The 12,044-nt window shown below is 37.5% G+C and overlaps 1 protein-coding gene across 2 annotated transcripts in view; it reads left to right on the top strand.

Annotated features, from left to right (window-relative positions):
• Pcca (propionyl-CoA carboxylase alpha subunit) overlaps nt 1-12,044 on the top strand; it is a 512,764-nt gene that overhangs the window by 162,088 nt on the left and 338,632 nt on the right. For both annotated transcript variants that reach the window (XM_004631187.2, XM_004631185.2), the window contains exon 7: nt 4,030-4,161. In XM_004631187.2, the coding sequence (XP_004631244.1) occupies nt 4,030-4,161 (132 nt within the window). The remainder of the gene's footprint in view (nt 1-4,029; nt 4,162-12,044) is intronic.

Genomic DNA, 12,044 nt, shown 5'->3' with positions numbered 1-12,044 from the left:
GCTGGGGATTGAACCGCAGTCCCTGTGCTTTGTTTAGCTTAGCTTGTTCTAAGTAGGTGCTTTAGACCACTGCGCCATCTCACCAGCCCCCCCATACCATTTTAAAGAATGAAATATGTATCATTCATTTTAATTTTTACAGATGATAATTTCAGTTCTTCATTCCCAACATGAAGTCTGTGGTAGAGTAAATCTCATTTTTTCTCTAACATAACTGCTCAAGCCTCTTTATCTTTTTCCCATTTGTCAAAAATTTTCCAGAAACATAAAAAAAAATCACCAAATTTAGGAAATTGATGGAACCATGGGGCAATTTTTTTTTTTCAATTGTTCCTGTGAATTACAATTATTTTCCACTAATGATGGAAAAAATCCCCACTTTCACATGACCAAAGGCTTTTATCTGTATTCATTTCATTCTTGGAAAATTTAAAAGGCACCTAAAAAGCATATTTTTAAAAATTAATCTTGTTGTCACAATATGTAACAAAAGATAGCTAACAAAGGTATTAAAAGATGAAATCTGGCTTCACATTCTAAATGACACACCTCACTGGTCAGGAACTCAGAACTTTTGAACTATGCTCCATCTCTTTTCGATTACCATATTGTCTTATCCGGACTTTCTTCCTTTCTTTGTTCTTTTTGGTCACAAAATGATGAGAGTCATGAGTGTAGGATGCTGCTTTCTCACTTTGCTTTTATTACATATAAAAGCCAATTCAAGGAGCACTTCCAAACATATTGATAAAAAGTTAGTTCACTGGGGTATTTGAGTAGTTATCTAGCATACCACTGGCTGTTTTTCTTTTGTGTTGTATGGTGCAAAGAATAGTCACTAAATACTTGATGTGAGCATTTTTCAGGACAATTTTGTATTTTGGGATGAGTAATTTTCCTCAAATTAGAATACATGAGAAAAATCTGGTTAATCAGTGGCCCAGGCTGTCGGGCTTCTATTTAATCAGAAGTTTTACTCTATAATCATAATGTATTCTGAATGTTCTCATTTATCTTATCTGTTGAGCTGTATGTATGAGTATTCTGATTGCTTGATTACATTCACCTGGCATAGTGGTTTTTAAAAAGGATTTATAATAAAATTCTTCTGTCTTAGCAGGTAAAGTGAAAATACGGACAGTTGATAATTGAAGCATGATTCTTTCCTCTTGCCTTTCACATAGTGTTTATTGAGCCATAGGTTTGGTATAAAGAGAAACGAACATGATTTTTGTCCTGGTCTGGATCATTTATCTAGTCAGAGACAGATTATATGGAGATTTGCTGCTGTTGTCTTCTCAGATAATATAGCTCTACTTTTTATGGGTTTTATGTTTTGTGGTTTTGCATGAGATTTTTTCATAAAAACAAGGTTTGGTTAAAACTAGATAAAAACATTTGATGGAATGCTACTTTCTGAACATACATTATAGCTGAACAGGTTTCTTTTTTTAATATTTATTTATTTTGTGATTTTTTTGGGAAGGGTCTACAGGGTGTTCAGGGTCTTACTACTAGATCAGAGTTGTAGTGATCCGCCTGTTTACAGCCTCCAAAAAACTGGGATTATAGGCACACGCCACCACACCTAGTCTCAATTGCTCAGTGTTTCCTAGGGGTGGAGCCGGTATGGCAGGCCCGGGGATTGAACTCCCAATCTGCTGAGCTATTTGTCCAGCCCTTTTTTGAACAGGTTTCATATGTGGAATTCTGTCATTTGTAACTGATTGTAGGGTGCATATATGTGTTATAATGTGTATTAGAATTCTATGCACTTAGATGTGTTACTGTTTTCATTCAGTCTGAACTTCTAGATAATAGATAAAACTTAATAGTTGTAACAATAAGGTTAGTACTTTACATAGATGGAATTCAGGTCATGTTATGCCAGCATATGACAACTTGACATACTGAATATTGGAAGCTAAGAGGAATTGTTATGAGCTCTAGGCACTCCGATGGATTCTTTAATATTTATTGTGTGGGTATATTTCTTGCAATTGTAGTATTTGATTCTTGGCTGATTCATTATAAAAGACTGTTATATAAAAAAAAAATATTGGGAGCTGAAATAATTTGAGAAACAGCAGAAGCAGGATTCTTCCATGAGTCAGGCCATAAAACCTAGGAAGGATTTTCTGACTCTTCCATGGAACTGGTTGTAAGACGCTCAGGTGTGGGCTGGTGAGATGGCTCAGTGGTCTAAAGCACCCACTTAGAACAAGCTAAGCTAAGCAAAGCACAGGGACCACTGTTCAATCCCCCAGCACCACATGCCAGCCAGCCCCGCCCACTGGTGGGCTGAGCTGGCCACACACACACAAAATAAATTAAAAAAAAAAAAAAAAAGATGCTCATGTGAGAGATGTCTTCTGTATACCTGTAGGAAAAGGGCATCTTTATCTTCAAAGACAAAGGGACACAGAGAGCATAGCAAACAGACTAAAGCTTTCCCTAGTTGCTTGTATTCTTTGCCCTATCATTTTTCTGTGACTGAGCACTTTTACCACACAGGTAAAAAACCTTTGTGATGAACTGTTTTTTCAACTGGGTCTTTATTTCATTATGAAGATTTGTGTGTTGTGTAAAGCTTATAGTAAATGGCATAGTTTCTCTTGTTAATCTCCTACCACTTCCCTAGAGCTCAGGCCCACCACCAGAGCTACATCTTCAACCCTCCTTTTTATTTTGAGATAGGATCTTGCTAAATCACTGAATTGGCTGGGTTGGGATTTTGTGATCCTCCCAGAATAGATGTGCACCATAAATAGATGTGTAAACCATATATTTTTTTATTATTTAAAATTTTATTGGTGTACGTTTGTAGTGCATACTGTTTATAGTCATCTTGGGGTGGGTATCTGTACCCTACTGCAGCTTGTTTCTTTTTTTAATCCTCTTCCCTTTTCTCTCTCCTTCTTTAATTCCCCATCCTGATTTTTCATTTTTGTTGATATTATTAGTCTCAGCACCTTATAGCATATACCATTTGTATTCACTAAGGTTACTAGATTGAGTCATAAATTTATTTATTTTTTGTCTTTTTGGGACAGGATTTCACTATGCAGTTCAGGTTGGCTTTGTACTAGCAGCAATCCTTCCTTCTTAGCCTCCTGAATGCTGGAATTACAGGTATGAGCCATCATGCCTGACCAAGCCATAAATTTAGAAAGATAGAAGGAAGTATAATTTTCCTGCTTTACATTATTTAATCTTTAAACTTGCAAGGCAACTCTTATCTTTATGGTCCCTCAATGAAACAGACCCCAGATCTAAAATTTCTCTTGTCTTTGTCTTGCTTTTGGGGTAGACCTGTTGTCAGGGAACTAAAAGTGGCTTCTACAGAATAGATTCTTGTTTTCTTCTTTAGTTGAAACCATACTCTACCTGGTTAAGTTCCCACTGTATGCTTGACTCTTTGCTGAGAATGATGTATACAGCTTGTAAACATTTTCTCTTTTAATTCTCCAAGTTAACATGATCTGTTTATGTTCCTTTGACTTTGTTAGGATCTGGTGGTTTTCATCTATGTCGTCCCCACAGTGAGCTCAAAGCCTGGCACAGAGTTGGCATTCAGTACATGTGGATATTTGTGCTATACTGTGCAGAGCGATGCGGGGTATTAAGGATACAAAGGCTTACAAGACAATATAAATATGAACTTAATGTTTTGATTGGATCGCAGGATATGGTATATAAATATGACATCATAGAAATTGCTTTCCTGGGGCTGGGGAGATGGCTCAGTGGAATAAGTGCTTCCCTGGCAAGCGCAAGGGCCTGAGTTCAATCCCTGGTTACTTTTATGACTGTGCACTTGTCCTATATGCAAAATACAATATGTATTTTAACGTATTGACTCAAGTGCTTGCTTCTAAGATGTTTTTGCTATAAAAACACAAGAATCTTTAATGCATAGCTATAAATGTGTAATTATACAGAAATGTATGATTTTCTTTTTATAAAATCATAGTTCCATATTATGCTGTATAATACTTATGTTATAAATTTTCGCCTTTTTTCCCACAGGCAGCAGAAGATGTCACTTTCATTGGGCCTGACACACATGCTATTCAAGCCATGGGTGACAAGATTGAAAGCAAATTATTGGCCAAGAAAGCGAAGGTTAACACAATCCCTGGCTTTGATGGGGTAGTAAAGGTAAGAAACTGTTTCACCCTAATACTTATAGTACATGTTGTTAAGTCATGTACTTGTGGCAAGTGTAGGAAAATATAATTAATACTTTTTGGAGTACATATGAAGTAAAAAAGAAAATCCGTCTTATTTACAACTTGGATTTTTTTTTTTTTTAATGTATGTATTTAGTACTGGGTCTACAGGGTCTCACTGCACAGATTGTACTCGTAGTGAACCTCCTGTTTTCAGCCTCCTAAGCACTGGGATCAAAGGCATGTACCACCACACCCAGTCTCAGTTGCCATCTCAGTGTGCCCTGGGGGCAGGGCCAGCACGGCACACCAGAGACTGAACCCCAGTCCCGGCTCCTGCTTAAGCAGGTGGTTTAATCCACTGAGCTATCTGGCCAGCCCTAGCTTGGATTATTTTCAATGGCATAAACTAAACAGTATAGGGCTGGGGACATAGTTCAGCAGTATAGTGCTTTCCTGGCAAGTGCAAGGTCATGAGTTCGATTCCTAGTACCAAAAAAGAAAAGAAGATACAGAAGAGTGTAAAGTCCACTTAATCATTGTATTCAGTAAATCAGTATTGATGGAGATTTTCCATCAGAAAAAAGGGGATATTGAAGCTGTGGAGGTTGGGGTTGTAGCTCAGCAGTGCATATTTGCCTAGCCTTGGTGGGGTCCTGGGCTAAGTACCCAGACCTCTAAGGAGGGAGGGAGTCACATCTCTGGATTTAATTTAAGTGTCTTCTATATTTTGATGTCCTGTGTTTACTTTGGGCCTTTCTCCATATGCATGAAGTTACATGGTAATCCTGTTTCTGGTGCAAGTTGATAGTACGGCTGAGTAGACCCCAAACATTGAGTAATTGAATTTGGAGCTGAAAACTTCTGAGCAGCAAATGCAGAAATTGGAGTATATGGTCTGCCGCACCCCCTAGGAAAAATTTTCATTATTTTCTAGTGAGAAGAATACTTATATAGGCTTTCAGTTTTATAATTTGAGTTAGCCTTTGTGTTTCTTTTTATGCCTTTTGACGTTTTGTGCTGGGAAAATTTTCATTGTGAAGGATCATTTCATGCATTACAGGAGAGCTCAAAAGCTCGGCTCCTATTTAATGAGTACCCTCAGCCTCTTGCCCACATCTGCATGTACGCTTGGACCTGCATAGCTCCAGCTTCTGTATCCACTGATTTTATCAACTTTGGATGGGAAATATTTGGGGGAAAAATGTGCATCCTTTTTTAGCATATACACATTTTTGTTCCCTAAGCAATATGTATAACAAATATTTATATAATATTTAGTTTTTTAGGTTTTTAAAGTAACCAGATTATTTAAATTATATGAAGGCAACAGACTGCGTAATGCTACTGTTTATATATAGGAGACTTAAGCATCTTGGGCGCTAGTACTGTTGGGAGATCCTCTCAGTACTGATGGACAGAGCTGTTTGCCTCAGCCTGTTTTCATTCATTTTGTTTCTTTTACCCCAAGGAAGAGGGGATGTTTCACATGCTCATTAATGCCAATTCCTCTTTTGTGCTCCATATATGTATATTTTATACTTCACAGGGTACAGTTTCTACTGAGTTTTGTTTCTCTCTTTCTTTTTTTCCTTCTTTCCTTCCTCCCTTCTTCCTTTCTTCCCTCCTTCCCTTCTTTCCTTCTTTCCTTCCTTTTTTTGGTCTTTTTTTTAGAATTTTATTTATGTGTGTGTGTGTGTGTGTGTGTGTGGCCAGCTCAGCCCACTGGGGGCGGGGCTGGCTGGTATGTGGTGCTGAGGGATTGAACCGTGGTCCCTGTGCTTTGCTAAGCTTGTTCTAAGTATAAGTAGGTGCTTTAGACCACTGAGCCATCTCACCAGCCCCCTTTTTTTTGGTCTTTTTGAGACAGGTTTTCTCTATGCAGTTCAGGTTGACCTTGAATTTACTTTGTAGCTGAGGCTAGCCTCAAATTTACAGAGATTCTCCTGCTTCAGCCTCCCAAGTGCTGAGATTTCAACTTCCATGCCTAACCCTTTCTTTTTTACTCTACCTTAAATTCTTATTTTTGGTTCTTTTGTAAGTCCTATCACTGTTTTTCTTTTTTCTTTTCTTTTTTTTTTTTTTGCCTTTTTGAGACAGGGTCTCATTATGCAGTTCAGCCTGCCTTGGTCTCACTTTGACACCCAGGCTGGTTTCAGACTCACAATGATCCTCCTGCCCCAGCCTTTCAAGTGCTGGGATTATAACCATATACCATTACGCCCCTGCCACACCCAGCCCCATCACTATTAAAATGATCAGTTGGCTAAGGGAGATGGGTGTGTTGACAAGATACACATAATTAGTGGGAAGACAACAAGTTTATCATTCATGAAACACAATGACCCTTATCATTCCACAGCTGCCATCTTCTTTCTTGCTTCCCTTTCATTGTTGAACTTCTTAGAAGGCTTGTTCCTTACTTTCCTGTCCACATCTTTCACTTTCTCTTGTGAAGTCTACCAGCAAAATTGCCCTCATGCTAAATCCAATATGTAAGTTTAAATCCTGATCTTATTTCAGTCTCTTATAAGCACTGGAGTCTTCTGCTCACTCTCACCTTGTTAAAATACTATTTATTTCTAGCATATTGCTCAGTTCTATTTTAAATTTTCTTTTTTTCCTTACTTGAATGCTTTCTCTTAGTTTTCTTGCTGATTATCCTATTTTTGCTCCTTAAATCTTAGTTTTATTTTATGTTCTGAAGACGACACTTTTCTGTTCTTATATAGACTTGCCCTAGGCAGTCTTATTTCATGGCACCAGTTTCTACTTTATCTGTCAACCTCAAGCATATGTGTAATTTTTTATTTGCCTCTTTCTGTTCCAGATCTCTCTTCTGAATTTTAGAACAGTGAATCTAACTCCTTCTGTTTTTTTTTTTTTTTTTTCAGTACCGGGGATTGAACTCAGGACCTTGCACTTTGCAGGAAAGCACTTATTCTACTGAGTTATCTCCCTGGCCCCTCTAACTCCTTCTTAACTAACTCTCAATACTTGATGTTCCCAAGGTACCTAAAAGTAAGGTTAGAAGCTGAAGTCTTCATCTTTGTCTCTAAGGCAGGATTTAGTACTATGGCCTACATGTTCTTGCTTTTACAGTTTTGAAATGCAAAATGTTCATTTCTTTATCTTTCAATATGTTTCTATTGTAGTGACTGAGCAGAGTGGGACAAAGACCATATGGCTTGCAAAGCCTAAAATAGTTCCTGTTTGGTCCATTAAGGAAAAAAGTGTCCTCATTCCTGCTCTAAACTTCTCATCTTTTTTGTTTTCTACCTGAGAAAATGATAGCACTTTTCTACACTGATTCTTAAGCTAAAAACCTGGAATCATTTTTAATACAATAGAAAACTCAATTTAATAGCCTGTGAATCCGTTTACTTTTTTCTTCATCAAATTAACTCTGAATTCCAGGCATCATCACCTAGGCTGGATTACTTAATAGGCTTATAATTGGTGCCCTTGTAGCCTTTGTCACTCACATCCAGTTAATTTTGAACATTTCATCTTGCATGAGTGTTTCAGAATTTCAGAATTGATTTTATGCTTATCTTTAAACTCTTGACTGGACAGTTATTTAACACACTTAAGTAGCTGACCTTTGATTCATCTCTCAACTGATAATGTGTTGGACTATGCTTTGCATTTTGTGTTGTCAGCCATACTTGACACCTTTGCAATTCTTGAAAATCTATAGTTAATTATGTCATATGTACATTGATTCTGCCTTTATATTGATTCCTGAACATTGTCTTCTCATTTGTTTTAGGTCTTTGATTAAATAGAAGAGCTATACTTTCCATAATCATTTCTATAGTATGTTATTAGAATAAACAGAAACTCATCATCACACAGGCATTCCTTGACCATCTAGGGTACATTGCCCTCTTATTATCCTGAACTTAACCTATCAATTTTAAAGTATTCATCTATTCATTATATATATTTATGAAGTATACACTACTTGTCTGATGGTATTTGAAGTGGTGTGGGTGTAATAGTAGTGAGTAACAGACTGAAGCAAGGCATTCTGCTCTTGTGGAACTTGCACTATAAAGGGAAGAAATGAGCAATAAGGAAATGATAAGACACAACAGGTTCTTTGGTGCAACATAAATCACAGGGAATTGCAAAAGGGCATGCTAGAGGTTGAGGCTCTGTTCCCTTTTAAGTAACTTTAGCTACTAAGGAGGTAAAGGGCGGGTCATGTGGCTACAAGAGGAAGTACAAAGCAGCTTGGCAATGAGACTAAATGGCAGAGGTGTTGGGGTTGAACTGTACCTAATATTGAATGATTGCATGAAAGCATATAATGCAGAGTAGAGTGATCAAGGGAGAGACAGATTGATGTGGTATTGTAAGGAGCTCAGAGTTTGGAGGACTGGATTGGCCATTTATACACCCATTTTATACATATTTGTTGAGTACATATTTATTAGACACAGCAAAAGAAACCAAAAACCAAAAAGAAAACAAAACAGACAATAGAAATAGATCTAAAGATGGAGTTGGCTGGTATGGACTGGAAAAACTATGATTAGTATGTTAAAGAAATTTGAGGAAAATCTGGAAAGAATAGATAAATATAAAGAACTTCCTAAGAAAATGTAGGTATATAAAAATAGAAATTATGTAACTGCAAATAGAAAAGAAAAATAGAAATTATGTAACTGCAAATATAAAAGATGAAGATGGACTTTAGATAGGTTTAGCTAATCAAGCAGATATAGGATGCATATTATAGTATGTATTAATATTTTATTCCTTTTAATGGCTGAAAAATACTTTATGGTATGAATTTATTGCCTTAATAAATTCATCCATCAGATGCTGGACATTTGAATTACTTCCACTTTTGCCTATTATAATTAATGCTTCTCTGAACATTTGTGTACAAGTATCTATCTGGATACCTGATTGTAAGTTCTTTGGGTATATACGTGGGTGTGGAATTGCTAGGTCACATGGTTATTCTGTGCTTAGCATCCAAATCTTTGTGTATTCCCCTTTCTGTTCTATAGTTCCCTTCTCTTCAGTTTGGATACACCCTATAGCTGTGATAAAGGTGGTGATGGTGTGCAGCTCAGGCAGGTTACATTTCATAGTAAAGGTGGGAGATGTCATGTATTCAGTTGTGTTACACAGCAGAGACTGGGTGTCACTCTTATGATTGTCTTAGGTAGGCCTCCATGGTACAGACTAGAAAATAAGATTCTTGTCACTGGCTCGATGAACTAAGTGCCAAGTTGAGGAAGTCCATGTACTGTGGGTGGTTCCTCAGGATCTCAGGGTGGGTATTTGCCCTCTAGGATCCAGCAAAACCTGGGACCCTCAGTCATACAGCAACAAGGGAATTTGTAAACTTTGCTAGTCACCTAAATGCACTTGCAGCAGATTTCTCCCTGCATGGGCTATCCAGGAAAATGCAGCTTGGCCTACACCCTGAACACACTTGTGCAGGGCTCTGTGCACTGTGCTGTCTTGTCTTCACTACCCTTTAGCTGTTGGGTGTTATTTCTCCTTGCTACCTTTTTCTGTTTTCATTCAGTACAGGGGTTTGAACCCAGGGCTATATTTCTAGGTCTTCTTTTAATTTTTTAAATTTTGCAACAGGGTCTAAATCACTAAAATTGTCCAGGCTGGTCTTGAACTTGGCATTCTCCTGCTTCCCAGAGCACTGAGACCTAGGTGTATGACATGATACCTGGCTTCTCCTCACCTTCTTTAGAGATGTGTTGCAAGGTTGTGATCTAGTTAGCCTGAATATACCTCTTTCAGGATATTTGTAACTTCTTTCTGACAAAGAATCTGGCCTTTTCAAAGTCTTCAGGTTGGACTTTAGCCACAAGGGTATTGATGTGTCAAGGTTTGAAATAATTCTGGCTCAAGGATAAGTAGCAGAGGCCTTAGTGGTTCAAGAAAGAGACCATCAAGATAGCATATGATGTGACACCACTGCACAATAGACTTCTTTTCTTAATAGGTGTAGTGTCTCTTAGTAAGGAGGGATTGTTTCTTGACTAAAGGTCCAAAGGTGATAGTGTGAACTGAGACAAGGGAGTGCGAGGGCTACTGTTGATACCTAGAACTTTGTTGACTCTGAGGAGGAAGTGCTTGTATAACAATGAAAGGAATTTAGGTTAATATTGTACCATCTTATCACAAGAATTTTACACATTTATTCATTATTAATTAGTGAAAATTCATGTGGGTTGAAATGTTAAAGGGGAAATAGATACTTGATTCTTTGTTGAACATTCCCTGCTGTAGTTTTTCCCCTTAATTCTGTTAGGTGATATGGAATAATTATTTTTCCATTATCATTTCTGTTCACAACTGCTGTAGATGTCTATCAAAAGGCTGACTTTCTGAAGTGGAAGCATTTGCTTTTATCTGTGAGGCCACCAGATTATTCTGGGTCTTACTTGACTTTTATTTTTAAGCTCTTTTAAAATGAATAGTATGCAGTTGAAAATCTAACCATATAGGTTTTTCTCAAATTAGTTGTTAACATTTGCTATTTCTGGCTGGGGCTGTTGAGAAAGCATGAGGAGGAAGCTGCAATCACAGCAACTCCCAAGTTTTCCTCCCTAGCACAGCCTGAAGGTCATAGCAGGCTCATCCCAGAAGACCCATTGGGCTTGCCCTTGTTTACTAGCACACCTGCATTAGAGAGACCTATTTTTCACAGGATCTTATCCAACGTTTTCATTTTTTTTTTTTTTTTTTTATCTTTCTGGTTACCTATGTGATTCAAGGTTAAGTCATTAGGGTCTTCTTCCCACTTTTTGCCCAATATCTTCTCTCTGAGGTTCTTATCAACCATAGAAACTAGTTGATACATATTTTGGGACCTTGTTTATCTTATGTAGGCTTTGAAAGTCATTAGCAGTACTTTTCAGCCTAGAATGAGACCTTGGCTTTAATTCAGTCATAAGGAACTTGCCCTATTCCTTCAGGGGTTTAATTTTAAGAGGTGAGATTGCTTTTCAGGTTGCTGGCCAGACAGAAGGAGGCTAGGTTGGTGGAAGAAGAAAGAGTAGGGCATGGCAAATGGAGGAGAATAGACTGGAGAAGGGTGGCTGGATAAATATTATTAGTCTCTAGAGAACTTAAAGTTTTTCACGTTTTCATTCGGCTTTTCTTACACTTTTTCTGTTCCCTGTGAATTTTACATTCCCCATGAATTTTGTAAGGGAATAATTATTAAATCTCAATGTTTTTGGAATCTTCCCCATTTGAATGAGGAAATGCAGATTTGAGATTTTCTTTTCCTTTCTTCTTTCTTGCTACAAAGTTCACTTTCAAATGAACCATTCATTTTGAAAGTTTCCAGAAGAATCTACTATAATTTGAAACTATCTCTAGTGAAATGATACCATTTAGAAAGGTACAAACATCAGTTGGAATTAAAGGTTTAACATACTTAAGGGATAGAAGTCTGGCTCAGACCACAGACATACCTTGAGATAAACCCATGAGAATGCTTGTGTTTTTCTCATTGTGGACTCTCAGCCCAATGGCTGGCTCTGTGACGGTATGCATGTCTTATTAGTTTAAGATTTGGAGGGATCTCTCCCAGACCCAAATTTCCATGAAGAAAATAAGTCAAGACAGAGAATTCTCGGGGTTCCTGGATAAGTTTTCTTCTGTTTTTTTTTTTTTTTTTGTTTTTTTGGGAATTGAACTCAGGCTCTTGTGCTTGCCAGGGAAGCCCTTATTCTACTGAACCATCTCCCTGGCTCCAGTTTTCTTCTGTTTGAACATGAGTTTAACGAAACCTAAACTTGTCACCTAGAACTAGCATAAAGATAGATATAAAGACCTATGTCTGTATTATTCTATGTGAACTTTGACTTATGACTTAAA

Source organism: Octodon degus, unplaced genomic scaffold (assembly GCF_000260255.1).
Source record: "Octodon degus isolate 3935 unplaced genomic scaffold, OctDeg1.0 scaffold00039, whole genome shotgun sequence".
NCBI lineage: Eukaryota > Metazoa > Chordata > Mammalia > Rodentia > Octodontidae > Octodon > Octodon degus.
Note: the sequence above shows the minus strand (reverse complement) of the source record. Positions and strands in the feature narration are given on the sequence as shown.